Here is a 22237-nt window from a genome sequence, read left to right on the forward strand (position 1 = left end):
TTGCCCAAGGACACAACGACCGAGGCTGTCCAAGCTGGGGCTCGAAATGTGTTGCGTAAATTACTTGCAGCCTCATCAGGAGGTTGTGGACTGTTCTGGGCATATACATTTGCACTTTAAAATGACCCCTAGCACTGCAGCTGTATTTTAAAAGTGTGGTTTGGGAAGTGTTAGATTATTCTGTTATTATATGTTACCTTATATATGTAATCAAAATAGTTGAATTAGAATACTGCTGTAGATCACATTATACCCTTTAATATAGAGTGTGTGAGCTGTATGTAGTTTAGTTCTCGTTATACTTTTGAGTTAACAGAACATATTCACATATTAGTTCATTAGATAAATGTGCATCACTCTGTATCCTTGATCTGCTGGGAATGTGTTACACTGTTTTCTTGACATGCTTAATTGTTGAATCATGAAGAGAAGGTTGTAAGCAGGAGACTCTGTGTCTAAAGACAGGGGAGATAGATAGACCACATTCCACACCCCCACCTTACAGAAAGCAGAGAAACAACTGCCGAGGTCATAACTTAGGTGCTGTAACAGAGAAAGAATGTGATGTTTTGGCTTTTACGACTAGCTGGGGGCCACTAGAGACTATAAAAAGCTGAGCAACCCGTCACCATTTTGAGACATGTGCCTGACCCTCTGGTAGCATCTCTCCCGTCCGGACGTTGTAATGCTCTGACTGTTGAATTATATGGAAATAAATGATTGTTGATTGAGCATTGATACACCGAGTATTGTCCTTCCTTCAGCCCAAAGATTCAAAGAATTGGGAGATTTCAACAACTTGGTGCCGTGTGACCCGGATCTTTGGTGTGCTGAGGAGGTGTAGATTTGGCTTTTGGTGAGATCGTGAGGCGAGGTGAACAGAGGACCGGTCCAAATATAAAAAGGTAAGCACAGCCTGTTGTATTATAAATACCAAATGTGCATATTGGGCTTTCCAAATTAATCTGTTCACTGAGTTACACGTATTTTCACAGTAAATTTGTCGGTGTCTGGTTTTTGGCGCAAGATACTAACAACATAAGTTGAGGCTGAATTCCAGTGTGTTAAATAAACTGCTTCTACCGAGAAACTAATAAGATACTACGTTGAGCTAGTTGCAGTAAACTGCTTCTACCGAGAAACTAATAAGATACTACGTTGAGCTAGTTGCAGTAAACTGCTTCTACCGAGAAACTAATAAGATACTACGTTGAGCTAGTTGCAGCCACTTTACCTTCCACATTTAATTTTGTCTAATACTGGCTTCTGTAGCAATAATACATTAGAATTTCTTCTGAAGACACGGCCATTAGTTCAGTACATTGAAGTCGAGGTTTTGGAGTTGTTTATGGTGTCGGTAAAGTCCTGGCTCTTGCCGGCTATGAAATAGAAGTTGATTTAAGGAAAAGCAGATGCTGGCTCACGGTGCAGTTGAACGCTGGCAACGCGGAAGCGAAACACGTCCGTAGGTTTGGTTTATGATACGGCCGTGTTCCGGTGGTACGGCCGTGGAGTGCAGTAGTGGTTGGTGCTAGTTTTAGTACATTGGATAGAGGTTTGACGGTGGTTTGTGGCGTCAGTCGAGTCTCAAGGGCTGCGGTCATAAAACAAAGTAAAATTTTACTTGCCAAGAAGTACATAGAGCAAAACCTGGTTTATGATGTCGGGTATAACTTCGGGGATGCAAGCATCACTTTTATGATGCGACTTTGCCCTGTTGTGGCGGTCATAAGTGCAGAGAAAGGGGTATTTTGGTCTATGGTGCAGTGTGCTTTAAGAAGATCTAATAGTTGAGCTCAGAGGTTTCTGTGCAAATTTCTGCTGATGAGAGGCGCTCTCTGTGTGTCACACTGATGGTGTAACGCGCTGTGTGTGTAAGGCGCGCTCTGGCTGTGGGTGAGGCGCGCTCTGAGTGTGTTTCTGTGTGTGAAGTCTGAACACAGTGACAGTGACGGTTGATGTGTTTGATTAGGAGGACGCTAGAGCAAAGACACATTTTAGGATCAAAGGTTGATGCCTAGTGTACCTGTGGAAATAATTTTGTTCAAGGTGTGGCGACCCTCCTGGTCGTGGACGCGCGGCCAGGCCCAGCGGCGTCTGGATGCCAAGGTGGCAACTTGGGAACTGAGGACTCCCGCATTAGCTACGGAAATAACACTGGAACGGCCGTGTAATCACGGGTTCACATTTATTCCGGACTAGAACAAGACACATTTTGCGAACAAAGGTTGAGTCTAGATTAGTAAAGAAATATAAAAAGGTTAAATTCCTCGTTTCAGTGGTTAAAATTGTTGTGTGCCTGTCCCCTGACGAGTGTGAAATTAAAATAAAGAGGGAATTTGGAGCCACATAGAGATAGACGGGCATAATTGGGTGTATTACTCTGTGGTGTAATAAAAATAAAAAGGAGAGATAGTAAGAGGTGTGCAGTGGAGAATTATTGAGGAGTAGAGAGAAGAATGTGTTGGGAGACTGGCGTGCAGTTTACGCTGTCAAGGTAGGCGGGTTGCCTGCTTATCTGTTTAACAGTGATGAAAATGAAATTAAATAAATCTCTTAGTGTGTTAATACAGGAGGCTACGGACCTGGACCAACTGCCCCCACAAGCACAGCGGCCGAAGCAAAATTATAGGTAATGGGAACCACACCCAGCACGAATCAGCAGCTGTGAAACAGACAGCAGCGAGGAGAGAATTAGAGGAGGAATTAAGAGAAGTTTTAACACATAAAATTGGGGCCAACGGACTTGTGGAGGTTGGGAAGGCGTCCGGAGCATCACAACAAAAAGGTGAAACAAAAACACACACAAGCAGAGAAATCTGAGAGAAAGGCTCCTTTTAAGGTAACGCCTAGTTTGAGAAAAAGATCAAATTAACCTGCCTGCCTACAAATGCACATACACGCAATGAAGAAACAGCTTACACTCATGAACATGTGAAGATTTTCCAGCAAAGTTAAAGAAAAATTTAACATACTTAAATGATGAAGTCTATACATTACTGACAAAGAAACCCTCTGGGTTGCAGGACAACAATTTAACTTAAAAAAAAAAAAAAAAAAAAGGGGACACTGGTCTAACCAACCAGGCAAGACACAACAAATTTAGTGGTTAAAAGATTCAAATTGTGACATGTTTTCTGTTGATTGATTAATAAAAGTGATTACTGAATGAAAGAAAGTTCCTTTTTTGGGCTTTTAAACATGATCTTAAGAATTTTAACAGGTGCATGTTGTCCTGTCAACTTGGTGGGTTAGGAGTTGATTATATCGGGAGAGAAAAAACAAAAAAAGGGGGAGAGAAGGCTGACACAGGGCCTGGCCCCGTTGTCTCCCCTCTGAATAACACAGCCAACACAACAACATTTTCCTGTTCGTTTGTTTTTGTTTTTTGTTTGTTTTTGTTTTGTTTTGTTTTTGTTTTTTCTATACATATTTAATTACAGGCTGCTTTGCCGGCCCTGAAAGCCGAGGCTGACTGGACTCCTGCTCTCCCCCATACGTGACACTGACCAAATGCTGCAACAGCTGAACCCACAACAACGACCTGAGAATGTCAACAGAGCTGCAGGAATGTGATCTCATGCAGCAGAGACGGAGAGCACTAAACCTAAGGCCCGTTTCACTACACGGGGGAAAATTCCCAGACTACGTCAGCTGACAGAGCTCAGCTGTGACGAGACGCCCGCCAAGCCCGAATGAAAAAGTAAGGCTGAGCAAAAGAATGCTGACCTTGATAACTCTGCATTTACACTGTGCAGGACAGTGATGGACCAACACGGATGATCGGGCAGCAAAAAGGGCGTGACCGAGACAGGAGGAGTAACTGAGGACAGAAGGCACCTCAGAATGGACAAAAAACACAGAAGAAGATGCAGGTTTCACCTGCGGTGAGCATGGACACTGGAGAAAGGACTGCCCCAATTGGGGTCAGAACCAGGACGGACTGAACTTTGAGCAGCAGCAGCAGCAATGGTCGCAAACGAACTGAAAAGGAGGGGGGCAGGACCCCAGGGCATGCTTCAGGCAGTGGTTTACCCAGAACACCAGAACAGGAAAGTGATGAACACAAACACCCACACAAACACACACATCTACATGCACTGACTCAGAATGAAGAGAAACAAACACACACACACACACACACACACACACACACACACACACACACACACACACACACACACACACACACACACACACACATCTCCAAACACACAGATTCAGAATGAAGTGAAATACACACATGAACACGTGCACTCGTTGAGTGAGTGAGAAATGACACACACACACACACACACACACACACACACACGCACACGGGAATGCTGATTCACTGAGAAGTGATGCACACACATACACATGCACACGCTTGTGCAATGAAGAGTGATCCACACGCACACACACATACACGCTCATGCAATGAAGAAGGCTTTGCTTATGCTGATATGCAAAATACTGCACACAAACATCCCAATACATAATTTTATGAGGAGCCATTGATTATATTTTATATATTTTATTATTATTATTATTATTTTATTTTTTTACTATTTAATTTGTAAAAATGTGTATACACACACACACACACACACACACACACACACACACACACACACACACGTAGGAAAATATTTAGTATACACATCCAGAAATGCATACACTATTATATATTGTACATATATTTATTAGTTTCAGGTTGGCCATTCTTGTATTTTGCTCGTTTGTGTTGTTGTGTTTGCACATCTCTGTTGCTTGTGGGGCTCGCACACAAGAATTTCACTCACATGTGCTGTGCCAGTGTGCCTGCACATGTGATGTGACAATAAAAAGTGATTTGATTTGATTTGATTTGATTTGATTACCATTGATTACTTACAATGTGTTATATGTCACCTAGAAGGCATTTATGTAAAGTTAATAAGGTCTAAAACGGTTTGGTTATGAAAACAATGTCTGTGCGTGATGTCTGTTTATGGCTCAAGGCCTTGACTGAATTCTTTGCTGTGCTTCACACAGCCCTGATGAGGAACAGTGGCACAGAGTGAAATTGATGAATTAATAGTGTAAGGTTAGGTTGGAGTACGGCATTTTCTGTGATTGAGTTTTAATTCAAGGAGGAACAAAAGGTGTTACGGCACCTGAGGTTCTCATTTCCACACAATATTGTCCCGGCAGGAAGCAAAATGTTCCTGTGAATTTCTGGTTGATTGTTTGGTTTTGCTTAGCGCTAGCTTGATTTTATCAGTGAGCTTTGGCTTGTGTTCTTTCTCGTAAGCGAGAGAGGATAGTTTTATGCTTGGACATGTCTGCAACGGGCCCTAGTTTGTGTTATTGTTAGTAGTGTTTTGTTGGTTACGTCTGTTTTCGTTTTTGTTACAGTGCACTGGAGAAAAAACATCTGAGAGGTGTGATCCACCGGTGGTGATATGGTGATATTTTGTGAGTTCATGATTTAACAATCAGCTCTTTAAACCAGGCCTGAAAGATTGAGATTTAAAGCGCTATGAAATATTATTACTGTAAACAGTTGCAAAGTGTGCTTCTCCATGATTGTAATTGGCTTGGGAGAAATTCACTTATAGGGAACACTGATCTAAAAGGATTGCACCGAGTCAATCTGGTCCAAAAAACAACAAGGAATTGTTTTCCTTTTAAAATGATGACGTCATCTTGCTGGTGATGGATGCTCGAATAGGTTGCGCGTGAGACTCCATTATCAGCAACTTCTGGTATGAATGTGTATGGATGTATGCATGTGACTGGACTGTGATGGACGGACTGAAAGTTTTGACTGACTTGATACTGAGACAAAGACTGCATCAACTTTAGGATTAGTAAATGCCAATAGACAATTCACCCAGCGGGCAAGAGAAGGGTGGATGCTTCGCTTTGTTTTGTTTTGTTTTTTCAGGAGCAGGAGGATAAGAGAGACTGGAGGAGGAGACTGTAGCTTCACATAAGTATGAACTGCAGACTTAACACTGTGGTTGCTAATTTTGAGTTACTGATGTTTGCATTAAGAAAACTGTGCTATATTAGCTGTGTTTGGACTAAGGTATCATGTTATATTATTGGGAATGCCAAATGCTACAGTGGAGAAGACTTTTGATACCACTCATGACTGGAATATGTTATTATTAACCACAGCAGGCCACTGTAAAAAGTCAAGTAAATTTTATAGAGGAAAATCGCCAAAACTTTAACAATACCTATGAATGACTGGCCACATTCAGAATAGAGATATGCCATAACAAACATTGGTCCACGTGATTTAGGTTCTCATTTGAAATAGTAAGTTATTAGATGTAGAATATAATTGACAGGGACATTTGATAGGATGTGGTACTGCAAAAGAACAAGAGCAAAGTAAATAAAGAAAATATTGTGTTTAGTTTGGATAAATTCAAATTAAAATGTACCATTACACTCAGAGGATCAATATGGAATAAAACATATGCGAAATTTGTAGGAAGTACATGACTGATAACTGTTCTGTCCTGAGCTTTTGTTTCTATAGCACCCACTTGACCACACCAACAGTTTTCACACCAAAGGAGGGTAATTGCGAATATTTGTGGGAGGAATATCATCAAAACTGGGAAAGGTAAGCCCCGAAGGGGGTGATGACACCATAACTTTCACTTATGGTCAAATTCTTAAAATTTGACCCCAAACTTGAAAATTCTTCAAACATTTAGAGACAGAGGGGATAAACATAATGTCGCAAACCACATAAGGATGGAGCATTTGAATCGATAAGATGGTGAAATAACACGCAGTAAAATGTGGATCATGTTGATTATGTTTATTCCAGTGTGCAGAGGAGTCAATTCCCTTCACAAAGTTTATAAATTCACTTGAACCAAAATTAGGAGCACCCGGTGCTGTAAGAGTTAATAGTCACAATACCCAAGGATAAGCACAAGAGCATGACTGATATGATGGGACTGGGATTTTGCTACACTTAAGTATTGCAGACACAACTAAAACTAAACTAAACTAGCAAACAATTGGTAAAAACTGATTAAAACTGATATAAAATTGAAAATCTGAAGTAGAAGCTACATAAAAATAAAAACTAATGAAAACTGCAAAACTATTACAACCCTGGTCCAGACTAAGATGGCGTTGGACATCTTCAGGGCAGAAAAAGAGTTGGTGTGACCAAGGTGTGGTTTGGCTTGTTGTATGTACATTTCAAAATGTTACAGCTCTGGATGGACCAGTTACCAGGGCATGGAAGGATGACAGACTTTATTACATATGGAGAAGGGAAATGTCCGGGATTGAAGATCCTCAGTGATGACAAGGCTGGAGCAACGGTACTCGAGAGAAGAATTTCTGATACTTTCTGAGATATGATGTCACTAACCTTCTCTTTTAATTGTCTAGCTCCAATGAATTGACACATGGGAGTGTGTCAAAAAGGGGGAGTTGACTCCGAACATCAAACAATGGTTTTATGAACATCTTATGACGTTATTTCTGTGTTTAATAATTTAGCTATGGTAAAACTTAAGCTTATAATGTGTTAGACTTAGAAAGGGTTCACTAATTTTTGATTTCTTTTACACACACAAAGATTATGATTAGAATAAGTCCTGAACATAATATTTTAAACCAAATTTGAATCATTAGAACAACAATGGATAACAATATTAGATTATCAAGGCTAGGGAGAGAGGTGTTTTGGTTTTCTGTCTCTTGCAGAGAAAGGAACAGACACCAGATGGGGACACGGAGATGTGAGGACCCTTCACAGCAGAGACAGATGTAGGGACTGCCGAGATAGCAACTGGGGTCAAGTGTCATGGCGTTTGGGCTCCTGGAGAACATGGATCCCACAAACACAGCAATGACCATGAAGGGGTTGGCGAAAACCAGGAACACCAGACCAACGAGGTTCAAGAGGCTCTTGGCAAAAAGGGGGACACGCCGGTGAACCCAAAACACACAGATCTTTGTTTGAACTCAGGGCCGAATAATCCCCAGAACTGTGCAATGACTAAAGGGTGGTCTAACCCCGGAGGTCGAAGAAAGAAGCTGAGAATCACCCAACTGGAAGACACTGGTAGCTGCAGCCATAAAAAATAAAGGTTAAAAGCTCCTTAGACAGAGGTTCTAGTCTAAGTACATTTGAAAGGTATAAGGGGGCATTAAAAAGGGGGTGGAAAACTGGAGCACCAAAATAAAGCTGTGGGAGAATTGGGAATGATGGGAGTGTCATCTGTAACTGCTGTTATGGTTGTAAATCTAACTTTGCTTGCATCTGAACTGCGTGAACACAGAGGTCATCCCACATATGGTCCACCCGTTAAAGGGGGACAGAGGGCCTCAGGATCAAGAAGACCTGGACCTTGTGACCCTGGAGTGTATGTTATAAGTGATCTCTTTCAGAGATCAAAAGGGGGAATTGTTAGATTATTCTGTTATTATATGTTACCTTATATATGTAATCAAAGTAGTTGAATTAGAATACTGCTGTAGATCACATTATACCCTTTAATATAGAGTGTGTGAGCTGTATGTAGTTTAGTTCTCATTATACTTTTGAGTTAACAGAACATATTCACATATTAGTTCATTAGATAAATGTGCATCACTCTGTATCCTTGATCTGCTGGGAATGTGTTACACTGTTTTCTTGACATGCTTAATTGTTGAATCATGAAGAGAAGGTTGTAAGCAGGAGACTCTGTGTCTAAAGACAGGGGAGATAGATAGACCACATTCCACACCCCCACCTTACAGAAAGCAGAGAAACAACTGCCGAGGTCATAACTTAGGCGCTGTAACAGAGAAAAATGTGATGTTTTGGCTTTTACGACTAGCTGGGGGCCACTAGAGAGTATAAAAAGCTGAGCAACCCGTCACCATTTTGAGACATGTGCCTGACCCTCTGGTAGCATCTCTCCCGTCCGGACGTTGTAATGCTCTGACTGTTGAATTATATGGAAATAAATGATTGTTGATTGAGCATTTATACACCGAGTATTGTCCTTCCTTCAGCCCAAAGATTCAAAGAATTGGGAGATTTCAACAGAAGCAGAGCAGGTTGTCTCCTACTGTACTCCTCCAGTCTGCATGTTAAAGCATCCTTGGGCAGGATACCAAACCTCAACTTCTTCCCAATGCATGTATCCGTGTGTGAGTGCATGAATGTTTCTTATGCTTGCACAGAGTGCTTGATTGGCTTGAATGAGGCTTGTAATGAAAAGTGCTTTGAGTGCTCAGTTAGAGCAGAAAAGTGCTATAGAACTACCAGTTCACTTACTCGAGGCAAAGTGGAGCACTAAGCTAAATGTTGTTGCAAGCATGGCAGTTATAACACTAACGTAAGTTTCACATGTGCCCTGCAGTACCGAACTTTTTTAGGCAGAGCTGTGTGTGAAAATGCAAATGTCCAACACATGGTGTTAAACCGACAGCTTCCTCTTACAGTCTGTGTTATGTCCGATTGTGCAAATGTTAGAATAGCATAGACAGTTATCTGTTAGGTAGGCTTCATCTGTCTGTGCTGCTTCCTGTGCACTCTATCCAGGAGGTTCCCTCAGCTAAAGCAGAGTACTTCTAGTAGTATGTGTGTGAATGTAAGAAAGGACATCTGTGAATGGTCTACTTCCCCTGACATTATCATGAGTGCAAACGCCATTTTACCATTTTAATTTAGAAGCTGAAAGAAGAGTCTGCAGGAATTTCCACACAAAAATTCTGCACTTCAGCTAGAGTGGTTTCACTGCAGTCTGCAAAGATAGTGAGTGTTTGCACCGAATTCCACTTTTCCACAGCAAACAGTTGTTAAAACATTTCATCTCTAGACACAAATGGTAACATCATGGTGACACTAGAAGAAAAATCTTTAAAGGTACGTGAAAAATTATTTTTTATGTAGGTTGTTTAACAGAAATGAGAATTTTGTAATCATAAATATACACTGATCATGTAATCTGGTCTTCCAACCAACTGATGCATTCTCATAAATTTAAAAACATAGAAGTAGCTGCCATGTTGAATATAGTAGCCAGGATGAGGATTTCCATTCTGCATAATCATGTTTTATGTACATGTTAAGAAACCAGTCACACGCAGTACATAAATAATTAACTGGTAAAGTGTATTTAGTGTACCTTATATGTTAGCTTTAATTCTGAGGTCACAAAAAGTTATTTCAAACTATATATGACCATTCAACATCTATCTATCGAGCTAAAGTTGGAACCCTCCCATTTCGGGACAGCTGACAACCAGCTGGCTAAACAACAACATCTGGTTATAAGCTAATATTATGCCAGCTAATGTTATGCCTCCGATAAACAGTTTGATTCTAATATCATATTAATCTATTAACTAAGAGTCCAACCTTGTTAAATCCACTTCAAAGAAAGTTGCCGGCTAACAGCAAACAACACCAGCAAAGTTCAGGCTATCACCAACAATTCACCTCACTGTCATCTGACAGACGTTTGCTTTACGGACTCATCTACATAGGCCATCAGGAGGCCATCAGTCCAATAGATGTGGACAGATCCTGACAGGTGAAGTAAACAGCAGACTCAGTCTAGGCTGTCATGAACCCAAGTTGTTTCGTCCTACAGCGGCCACTGTAGCTCGGATTGTGCATTTGAATAAGTAGGGGTAAGAAAACAGAATTGAGTTGACTGCAATCTGCAATTACTGACCTCTACTGGTGACATTTAACACACTTTACCTTTAACATTTTGTGGGATCCACGAATGTTTGTATGAAATTCTGTGCCGGTTTATTCAGAAGAGATAGGGACACAGTTTTAGAAAACATCATATAAAAAAAAATCATAAAATCTCCAAAGTCCAGAAAGGGGACTGCCATGTTTAAGGAGCTGCCATAACACCAGGTGCCCCTCATGATCCAACCCCAAAGAGCTTTGTGTCTCTTCCCAGAGACCTGATAGGTGAATGTGTAAGCCACTACACTGTGGAGCCTTTCAGTCACTGTCACATACAGATGGTTCAAAGACACGTGGCTTTAGTTACACAACCATAGTTTATTACTGATGTCATCACTTACACAGACAATGGAAGTGTCAGCGATACCTACTAAAAGGTGATCAGAAAATCATACTTGAGTAACTATTTGAAAACAGCTTCAGGACCGCTGCTGCTGTCAGATGCTGTTTAATTTACACTAAACTCTTGTCAAAAATTCGAACTCCCGAGCCATATTCCAAAAAAGATTAATACTAATAATAATAATGATAATAATAAACAATATATTTTAAACTGATAAAAGTGGCTTGAAATGACAGGATGATTTTCAGAGGACCTTCAGACCACACATGGTTTCCTCTTGCTGTCTGGTAACAGCTGGTAGGTTTGACCAGTTGGTGCCATTTTTTTTTAAAGTGCTGGTTTCATGTAACATGTCCTTGTTTTAGCGTTTGGGTTGAATTCCTCTTGATTGTGGCTGTGTATCTCTATGAAAACCACCCCATTTAAATATATTTAACCCATATTAAACTTTTCAAAGTACACTCTGTTAGAGAAGAAAGCCACGATGCATTTTGTGTTCGATATTTGCAATGCTTATACGACATACTGACCTGCTGTTCACCCTGGACAACATGTGATGCAAAAAAACCTGTGAACGAGGTATTACTCTATAAATAACATATAGGCAAAGTTCACCGTTGTATTCTACTACAAGCAGCACAATGTCAGATTAAATCCTGTTGTCCGGTAAGGCTAGTCATACGGAGTCCTTTGAAAAGGAACGCTGAATGATCAGTACTTTTAATGGGATCTGCTCCTCTTTTTGATGTCCATAGAGTTCAGGAAGAAGCATTCAAAGTTTTCCAAAGTTTAACTGCACTCCAGAAGAAAGGATGTCTCTATTTACAGAAAGGTCCTTTGCATTACTCTCTTCTCCTTTGATGATCCCGCGGGCCAGAACTGTTGGTTCAACCTAAATCAGAAGAGAAACCTAATGAAACAAAGTCAGAGCCAGGACAGCTGCAGAATCATCAAAACATCACCTATGAAAGAGTTACAGAACATAACATTATTTTTTATATATATAGACATACAGTATATAATTGTCTGAGGTCACAAGAGGAAAAAAAATGGAACTGCACAGAACTGAAAAGCATAGCCACCAGTTATAAAACTAAACTTTATCAACCGAATGCTCCCGCCTACGCTGATTGACATGTCAAAGATGTTGGCAAAGCAACAACAGAATCAGATGCATTATTCAAATCTCGAAGCCCTGATTTTTCCATTCTTGCTGCTTACTTTTGATGTTTGACACTGTGAGGAAACAGATTTCATCTTCACAAGAAAAATGTTTAAAATGGTCTGAAAGCCCCACAAGAACATCGCTGTGTAGGTTGATTCTGTTCATCTGGAGAAATGCTACGTCCAGATGCATCAAGACATTGCTGTGTAGCTATGACATAACCTGTTATATGATTTATAGGACTAGAACCCTGGCACATTCAGCACCATCCAAGTAACAGCCTCCAGGGTGGAAGTGCCAAAAATTGTAGTACCTACATTGGCCACTTGAGGCAGGCTCTAAAAATGACCCAATCATCATGATTGCTGAACTTGCTAAATGGACACAAGCAAAACATTTTTTTCAAACCTGACAGAAGCTGCTTTTTAACATAGCAACAAAACAGAGAGAAAGCAGGAAGCTTAACAAGCAAGCACAATGCAAACTGCATCTAGACTCAAGAGCAGCAGGGCTGTGTTCTCTATGACGAATCATGCTTCTCCGTCTGGCAATCTGATGGACGAGTCTGGGTTTGGTGGTTGCCAGTCGAATGACCGTTGTGTGACTGCATTGTGCCAAGTGTAAAGTTTGGTGGAGGGGGATTATGGTGTGGGGTTGTTTTTCAGGAGTTGGGCTCGGCCCTTTAGTTCCAGTGAAACAAACTCCTAATGCTTCAGGAACAGTTTGGGGATGGCCCCTTCCTGTTCCAACATGACTGTGCACCAGTGCACAAAAGAATGTCTCCATAAACACATGGATAATCCAGGGGTCTGTACAATTAAGGTTGCAACAAGAGACATAAAAGGTGAAAAAAGAATTAAGCTAACGGTAAATATTGTTTATCAGCATGATGTTATGTCCTTTTGAAATGGCCATCGAAAGGCAAATGTGGATGGACATGTGCTCAAGTGAATTGGGTGGATACCAGTGGCTGAAGCACCTGGTAACTCTTACCACCAAAGTAGATACCCTCAGAAAGAAATCATGCCTGGTTTTCAAAGTAAGAATGGTAACAGTAGCTTTCCACTGCTTCAGAGAGTGGGATTGTTTCTTCTAGACTGGAAAGTTGTTGATGCTAATCTTTGCCATGTGCTAACCGTCTAGCTGGGTTTCTGCAAGAAAACTTGTGAGACTCAGTGACTGAGATCAGCAAGGTCGGGCGAAACATTGCAGCTGAATAATATGGCGACATCCCGTTGCTATAGCTCTAATTGTGTGTCACAGACAGAATAGGTGCCAAGGATTAGGTAGCCGCTCTTCACTTCTGTAAAAACACAGTGTGTGAGACAGAAAGGAGTGGGGAGTTTATCTTCCACCTCCAGCTAGAGAACACAGTCACATTTAATTGCATTCACCTATAGCAATGGATGATTCAGCTTAAGGTAATTAATTAGTGGGCATAAGTGGACAGATATCAGCTAAACAGGTAAAATGCTTTAAGTATTTACATTTTCTTTTAGTCCTGTTTCCTTTATTAACTTCTTTGTTAGTTTTTTTTAGCTTTTTTTTTTGTGTAATTAGTTTAAAAATAGGCCAATAAAATGCTTAACAGTAGCCTTATATTAAAAATTAGAAATTATCTTTAAAATATTACCACTGCTTAGGCTGAGCAGTAGTCAAACAATAATAATGCAATCATGTGATAGCTATCTACTATCTAACTGTTAACTGGGGAGTGTCGGACCATCTATAAATGAATTATATTAAGTCTATCTAGTGCTTAGGTCACAGGTTTGGAGCTTATTCCACATGCTATAGCGCAAGAGGTGGGTCAAAACGACCCCAACCTCTCACATCCACATCTAAAGCTAATTCACAGCCAACAATTAACCCAACAAGTATTTCTATGGACTTTTTTCAAGGCTTTTTGTCAATTTTTGTCAAACTCCGCTTCAGGTCCCAAAGTCAAATGAACACTGTAGCATCACTGAGAGTTAAAAACTGTCTAAATTCTTTCATCCGTAATAAAATGATCAGCGTTGCTGCTTTACCAGGTGTAACAATTAAGTTTAACATCCAGAGTTAGAAGTTAGCAGGAAGTTAGCTCGCTAGTTTCCACCTAAACATGACATAGCATGTTCTGACGGAGAGATTTCTGAAAAATTCAATCGTACAGCTCTGCTACGTGAAGACAGAAAACTAAACAGCAGTGACGTTTCTAGGTTTACTGAAGTCGGGCTAGCTGGTAGATAATGATGTGTTACATGGTGGCTAGCTACCATGTACAGCTACATAATTACATGGTAAGGTTTTGAAAACTGAGCTTTAAAATGAACAGTGGTAATAAAAAGCGAGAGAGGCCGGCAGTGATCACTGAATGTTTTTAGGGGCTTGTTCAGATTGAATAGATTAAGAAAGAAAACATTAAAAATGTTAAAAGCACAACAGCCTTAATAAACGCAGAGTAATTTGGACTCGGAAGCAGGGTTCATGCTTAATCACTTAAAGTTGACCTTGAAGACCGTGATGGATGTAAGGTAAAATTTAGTAGTAGTTTTGCCTAGCATGACCCCCTTCTACACCCCTCAGAATTTATTCAAAATTTTTCAGGCTATCATGTTTACATACAGAATGACAGGCATGCAAATCCTACCAAAAACATAACCTCCTTGGTGGAGGTAATAACATTTGGTCTAAAATCCCTTTACCTACTTGTGCTATGAAATGTGAAAACTCTTTAAATTATTCCTGTACAATAAATGAGCATAAGGTCTGTGTGCTTTTTATGCATTTACTATATAATGAAAGATTAAACTGGTAGGACTAAAAAACTGGTCTGTATAGAGCCAGAGATTTTCAAGGCTATATGAGAGCTACAATATAATCACCACAACATTCAAACTGAGTGTAGTGCACACTGGACCAAGTTGGCTGGTATTCCCCTTTCATGAAGAAGAGCAAGCATTTAACATAACATTAGATGTAGTGGTGGTGTAGTGGGCAGTATGGTGGTTAGCACTGTTGCAGCAAGAAGGTCCTGAGTTCAATTCCACCATCAGGCCGGGGTCTATCTGTGTGGAGTTTGCATGTTCTCCCCGTGTTTGCGTGGGTTCCCTCCGGGTACTCCGGCTTCCTCCCACCGTCCAAAGACATGCAGTTTGTGGGGATAGGTTAATTGATTAATCCAAATTGCCCATAGGAGTGAATGTGAGTGTGAATGGTTGTCTGTCTCTGTGTGTTAGCCCTGCGACAGACTGGTGACCTGCGCAGGGTGTACCCCGCCTCTTGCCCTATGACAGCTGGGATAGGCTCCAGCAACCCTGAGAAGCAGATGGATGAGATGTAGTGTTATATAAAAATACTGGATACTTGCTGCAGTTGTTAGTAGCAGTTGGCAGCCACTTCTGCCAGTGGTTCAAAACTCTGTGCAGCAACTCCTGCTGATGTGAAACACATCTGGAGCTCTTTCAGATTAGTCTTCTTCCTGTTCCTAAAAACTAACAGCCTTTTGTATCTGCATAAATTGTTATCACAGTGCTGTACATACAGTGCAACATGAGGAAATAAGATGCTGGTGGGTTGTTTCCGAGTTCTCCGCTGTGACATACTGCAAAGACCTCCATTCTCCTTGAGATTAAATTGCCTGTCATGAAGCTCGGCAGCTGACTGGCAGCTCCTCTGCTCCTCTAAAAGTACATTCTGGAAAAGACTCGAGGAGCCTAGCATAACAACCTTCATAACGACGTCCCCTATCAATTCCAACCGCCTGTCAGGCGCCACGTAGGTTTGACGAACTGAAGGAAGCCATTGGCGGACTTGTAAGGCCCCCATTATTGATGCTGAACTTCTGACAGGAAACAGACAGCTCTGACAGCCTGGTTAGATTAATTCACAAATGGTCTGTTTGATGAAGAATTGGGCAGAGCAGCATGGCGATGCATAGTTTTATTTTAATCATCCACAATTATGCAGGAAAGGAAAACAATCCAAGAACCATCAGGCCACCACTTGACAAGAAAACCAGCATAATCACATCAAGCAGAGAGTGAAGAGTTTCCATAAGTTCAGGTGGTTGCACCACTTTGCTGGTCGCTGAACAAGCTTGAGATAAATTCTTCCCTCTTTTTTATAGAGCCATTTATATTCAGGGCTGTCATTGTGATTAATGTGGTACTAATTTGAGAATAATTTCAGGCTGAAATGACAAAGAGCAAAGTCATTTCTTGTCAGGAGAGAAACTGTCTTCAGAGATGGATCTACGCTGCGTTTCAACTCAGGAGGTGGATCATTACCAGGATTTGAGTGTCTCAAACACCGCCGAAAATCCTAAGAGGAAAAACCAAGTCTTCCCTGAGTATTGTGTTAATTTAATTGGTGGCTGGCAAGTGCTAATTTAACTGGTAAAAGCTTCATTTCTATTCAGCTCATGAAGAAAGGCTGGCTCAAAGTCTTAACACAGCAGGTACAGGGCTCATGTTTGTGTCATTTAGCTGTGTAATTGGAACACTGCAGTGTCCTTTCCTGCAATATGTTTTGTGTTCTAACTACCATGACCGGGGTTTTCGCAGGATGGCCATTTTAAAGATGAACAGGGAGTGATTTTAATGTGTGAATCAGCCTGTAAAATCAGCAGAAACTGAAAGTGGTGGCACCACAGAGCCACCTTTCTCCAAATTAAGTTTCACGCTCTGGACTATTGGGCAATTTAAGCCAGAAATCAAAATTCGTAGTCACTGTTCTTCTGGGAAATTTATAGGTGTGGTGCTACTCTGCGCTTATTTAAATGGTAGAAGCATAGCAGATTAGTATCAAGGATGTAGCAGGGTGGGAGAAGAAGAAAACTTTCAGTATTCACTTTTCAAGGCGTTAATGATATTAAAACCTGGATTGCAACACAGGTAAGGAAAAAACAGGCTCTTATCAGGGGGGGGAGGATTGTACCTCAGGGTGGGCTCCGTTTGTATCCAACTCTGTGCAGCTGATGTCTTTAAAAATCTTGTTGTCCTCTTAAAAATTTACATTTAAATTTTGAAGCAGCAATATTTAAAAAACAAAAAAGGGTTAGGAATGGCTTGCATTTTCAGCCACAGCTGAAAAAAAAGTCACATAGTTAAAAGTGTTAGAGCACAGAAATGATGAGCTCTTTTCAAAACAGTGTTTGCAGCTAACCAAAGATCAGTGAGTGAAAACAAGTATTGATCTGCAGCTCAGCTCTCACAGTTACATTGTTTGCTTTGTAGTTATTGGTCCCGCTAGTTATTATTATCATTCCTTACACAATGATGTAGCTCAGGGTTTTAAGATTTCAAGGACTCGGGGTGACGTTCATGACTGTCATAGCAATTTTTCACGCTCTGAAATGTAATGGCTCTGAAATCTAAGCAGGCCTCGAAGTTTCACTTAAAAAAAACATCACTTTATCTCAGTGGCAGCATAGCAATGGAAATATCAACATATAACGATTCACTGTGTTTTACTCTTTATCATAGTCAGATCCACAGGCAAAAACAAATAGGCTCAAGCACTCTGACAATATTATGGTATATGCCTGGTATATCAGGATATTTAGAAATCCCCAAATCATTTGAAATACCATCAAAACTACAGACCTTCTGCTTTCTATTAAGGTCATGTGATGTATTGTAGTGTAGTCTACTTCAAAGCATGCAGCTTTTTAGCACCAGCAGCTGAGACCCAAAGATGGTGACTGTGAGAGATCGAGGGCAATGCTGAGTGATCAGTTTAAAGAAATGTCTCTGCCTCTCTCTGTATGGGAGCATTAGTTATTTCCTGATGATAAAGGTGAGCTAGCTGATATATTCCCACTTTTAATTTCTTCCAATTAAAAGAGCAGTTTAGTGCCATGAGTTTCTCCCAGAAGAATGCAAGGCAAAGGGTGCTTTTATTATACCAGAAAAAGCTCTTTCCAGTGCAAATGACTATGTCGAGTCGTGAAAAAGAAAGTTTTCACATGACTGTGTGCAGTCCTGTAAAAAACTAAGTCCTCCCTATCATTTAGCAGCTTGTAGAACCACCTTTAGCAGTAATAGCTTGAAGTAACTGTTTCCTGTATGGTTTCATGAGCCTCTCACATCATTGTGGGAGGCTCTTCTTTACAGTGTTGCTTCATTTCATTGAGGTTTGCATCCATTCATTTATGTACAACTCTCTGAAGGTTCCACCACAGCATTTCAGTCAGTTTTAGCCAAGCTTTACTCACATTTTGCTCTAAAATATTTTGGTATACAGAGCAGAACATGGCCCATTAAATCACAGCAAGCTGTCCAAGACAACGAGCACAAATCATAACCCCGCCACCACCGTGCTCGATAGTTCATATGAGGTGTTTGTGCTGATATGCAGTGTTTGGTTTACACCAGATGTGCCGCTGTGCATTATGGGCAAACAGCTGCACTTTGGTCTCGTCTGTTCAAAGGACATTGATGCAGAGGTCTTGTGGTTTGTTCAAACATAAGCTGTGCTGCCATGTTCTTTTTAGAGACAAGAGGCTTTCTCCTGGCAACACTTCCAAACAAGCCATGCTCATTAAGTCTTTTCCTAATTGTACTGTCATTAAATAAACCTTTAATATGCTAACTCAGAGTCTGAGATGTTGCTGTTTCTCTAAACACTGCACAGTCTGACCTTGGTGTGAATTTGCTGGTGTGTCCACTCCTCGGACGATTGGAGCATTCACATCCACGTTAATAGACCAACAAGGTACCAAATATGGTTCTGTTATAGAGGTCCTCACACTTGCAGATGATCAATTAATCAAGTGCATTTAATTAACATCACCTGGCTGGTACTTGTACTCTTAATTCCTATGGAAGCAGTAAAGGTGGACTTTTTCCCCCCAACTTTCTCAAATCCTGCAGGTAACATGGCACTATTCTCCATACGCACATCCACTGAACAACAGAGCAAAGAGATGGTGTCCTACTTCTACCCTGAGCTGAAAGTAATGTAGTCTATACCTTAAGAAGAGAAGTGAATTACCATTAACTCAATCCATAAATGAGTGATCATAAGCAGACGGATGATAGATGAACAAATAAAGGAGTCTAAAAGTACTGTACAATAACATTTGCCTGAGCATATCCTAGGAGCAATCCAGAAGGTGTTTATTTCTCTTTCTTTTACTTTCTCTGCCATTTTTCTACAATAACTTACAATCAGTGTCATTTGGTAGATTACATGACAAAAGTCCTACAACGACTTCAAGAACAAAACACAAATCTCCCAGAGTAATGATTCTCCTCAGCGTGAGATGCTGTAGACTTTTTCATCTGTTCAAATTGAATCGTGAATCGAGTATGTGGAGGATGAGCAGAGGTTTAAAAATATAAAATTATAAGAGAACTATAAACAGTGTAATAAAAAAGCGGCACTAGCCCACATTAGAGTTTTTTTTTCCCTCTCATCCCTGCGGTATAACGCATCGCAGGCAGCGCAGGTTACTGCTGTCACCTTTGAGGATGTCTGTGTTTATCTGTATAAAAGATACAGTTTAAACTGTTACCTCTTGCTGCCATTTGGGGCTCTAAATGTGCAAAAGTCATTGTTGCGTCTCAGCATATTTACATGTCAGACACTGTTTTTCTTGCTGAGACGTGCTCCAAACCGACTCTATTCCCCACTGGGTTCCGAGCTTTGTGGTAGCCCGTCGCTGCGTGGTTTATATTTTGAACTCTCGAGGTGCTTCTGGGGTGCATTCGATGCATTTATGATACAACCATACAGGTCAGAATAGCTGAGTTCCTAGTTTATGTTGTGCTGTTTTCCCGAAAAGCTAAGCAAAGGTGAAGAAGAAAGCGTGACCCCCCGCTGCTTTAAGCAGCCTGCAGAAAGATCTGAAACTTAAGAAACTTGTTTCTCTGACTGAGTTCAAAGGTGTGCAAGATAAATCCGCTGGGAAATGCTGATGCTTTGACCAGGTTGTTGTTGTGTGTTTGGATCATAAACCTCTTCTCATTCAACTCTCTAGTGTGGTTACGTTACTGGGAGAGATGTACTTAATAATATAATTTGACTATAACGTAAAAATGAGCCATCTTTGAAAATTCTTTATGTTCAAAATGAAAGTGAGGATTCTAATGAATTGAGACGAGTAAATGTTTGAAACATCAAATATAATAAGGAGAACAATAACAGATTTATCACCTGGACGCCGCTGTGAAGCATCTGACGTTACCAAAGCTGGTCTCTGTCAGCAGAAATCTGTCAAACAACAAAAGAAAATACAGTCACCACGTGATAATTACCTCAATCTGTTCCCAGATATCACTCATCTCAGAAGCCTGGACCACTAAAAGCAAAAAATGATTGCAAAGATGTATGTATATATATAATATAAAATAATCCCATTTTGAGGTCTCGACAAATCCCTTAATCAATAGCCCCAGGCTCCAGGCTCCCGGCAGGTGTGGTGCAGGCAGTTTAAATAATTAAGTACATGGAGAGAGGCAGAACTGAAGTCTACGGGTCATCATAACACAGTGAAGGATACGGGCATCACGTTACAACGTTAAAAGCAGGTAATTGGAGTGAGTAATTGGCCAGTTTGGGTGCTTGAAGTGGCCTGAAAGTGCTAAGGAGACATGGCAGCCCATTGATTACAGGCCCCAGGGGGTCCAAGCACCGACTGCAAACATCAGTTTTTAGGTAAAGGCAGAAGAGACGACGGTAATAGAAGCCGCAGCCTGTTGACCTTGTAGAGCTGAAGTGGGTTAGGTCAGATTCAACAGGTTTGGATGTGGCACCAGTGAAGACTTGTGGGTTAACCTTACCTTAGTGGTTTTGATCTTGTTTCCTGTAGCACAGCTCCAACCTTTCAGATCAGGAAGAACTTTGCATTCCTCCCCATCAAGGCACGGATGCATCTGACACCACCACTTCTGTTCCACTATTGACGCTAACAAAAAGACATAAAGGTCAAAGAACAAATAGGTGGAAATATCTTTGTTCACAGTATTATGGTTAGGAAATACTGATAAAGGACTAGACTGTCGTGCTTATTTCTTTTTTTCACTTTTGAATGATAAAGTTGGTTTAGCTGCTAATCCAGAGCTCATTTCACATTTCACTGACATTGTGTCCCTGCAGATTTGCTAACTTAGCATACTGTTTTAAAAAAGAGTAGTTAATATATTTATAGATGGATATAATCAACAATCCCACTAAAAGTCAAACACAAACAGGTAACAAATAACCAGGAACAAGATGGCTGTAATGGATTATGAGTGTAAGGCAAACTCTTCTCTTAATTTATTTTGCATTTATAAAGATTTGCCACTGCACACACTCTTCAGATGTTCATGGTTGGTTATCTTTCTGTTGACAAAGACCTCAGTCACACACAGACCTGTTGGGCCATTTGTCAACCACTAGCTCGCAGTGGTTTTGTTGATTAGTCAGACAGTTGGTTTAACATGTCAAAATAAGGTAAAAAAAAAATGCTTGTAATAAATCCACGGCAGACTCGCCACATTTCCATCATTTTCAGCATACTTTATTATTATTTCACACACTCAGCTGCAGCTCTCCCGCTGCCAGCTGCACACATCACCCACAACAACCACACACTCAGGACCCAGTACTATTTATGCAGGGCGGTGTGATGAGCTGCATCGGCTTCTCCTGCAGCCGTGTCACAAACATGTCTGCCACAATGTACTCAAAAACCTAAAGTAGGTGATTCTTTGTTGAATATTGCTAACTAATAAAGAAGAAAACCATGTTTACCATCACACATTTAGAATTCATAAATGTTTTGTTTTTATATTAAAAGTCATTTGCATTTTATTTTGCAATTTCATTTCGACACCGTTTTTGTTTAGGTCTCAAGAACATTTCCACACAACGTTATGAGCCTGAGATGAAGCTTCCCATCGGATATAAATCAAATCATCATACCTGTCTCTCAGCAAGCCATGTCACCTTCCGACAGCTGTCTTAAATGATGTAAGATTTGCTTTTTGACTGGCAACACTCACCTCTATTTCAGGTATTCAAACAATCTTGTGACAAATCTGATCCACGTGTA

At 40.6% G+C, this 22237-nt stretch overlaps 1 protein-coding gene and 1 long non-coding RNA gene across 2 annotated transcripts in view; one reads left to right on the forward strand and one right to left on the reverse strand.

The window, feature by feature from the left end:
- The first annotated feature begins 224 nt into the window (after positions 1-224).
- LOC146650202 (uncharacterized) lies at positions 225-4199 on the forward strand. The gene is made up of 2 exons (XR_014908129.1): positions 225-905; positions 2561-4199. It is a non-coding gene; the product is annotated as an uncharacterized LOC146650202 (long non-coding RNA).
- A 6431-nt stretch (positions 4200-10630) lies between these two features.
- The window catches only part of LOC146650203 (chemokine-like protein TAFA-2), a 93286-nt gene continuing 81679 nt past the window's right edge, over positions 10631-22237 (reverse strand). The window contains exons 4-6 of the mRNA XM_085386490.1: positions 20982-21106; positions 20356-20412; positions 10631-11940 (exon numbers count right to left, since the gene is read on the reverse strand). Of these exons, the coding sequence (XP_085242616.1) occupies positions 20383-20412; positions 20982-21106 (155 nt within the window). The 3' untranslated portion in view covers positions 10631-11940; positions 20356-20382. The remainder of the gene's footprint in view (positions 11941-20355; positions 20413-20981; positions 21107-22237) is intronic.

This window comes from Rhamphochromis longiceps, linkage group LG17 (genome assembly GCF_057381845.1).
Source record: "Rhamphochromis longiceps isolate RC_006_pf linkage group LG17, R_longiceps_female_GT1.1, whole genome shotgun sequence".
NCBI lineage: Eukaryota > Metazoa > Chordata > Actinopteri > Cichliformes > Cichlidae > Rhamphochromis > Rhamphochromis longiceps.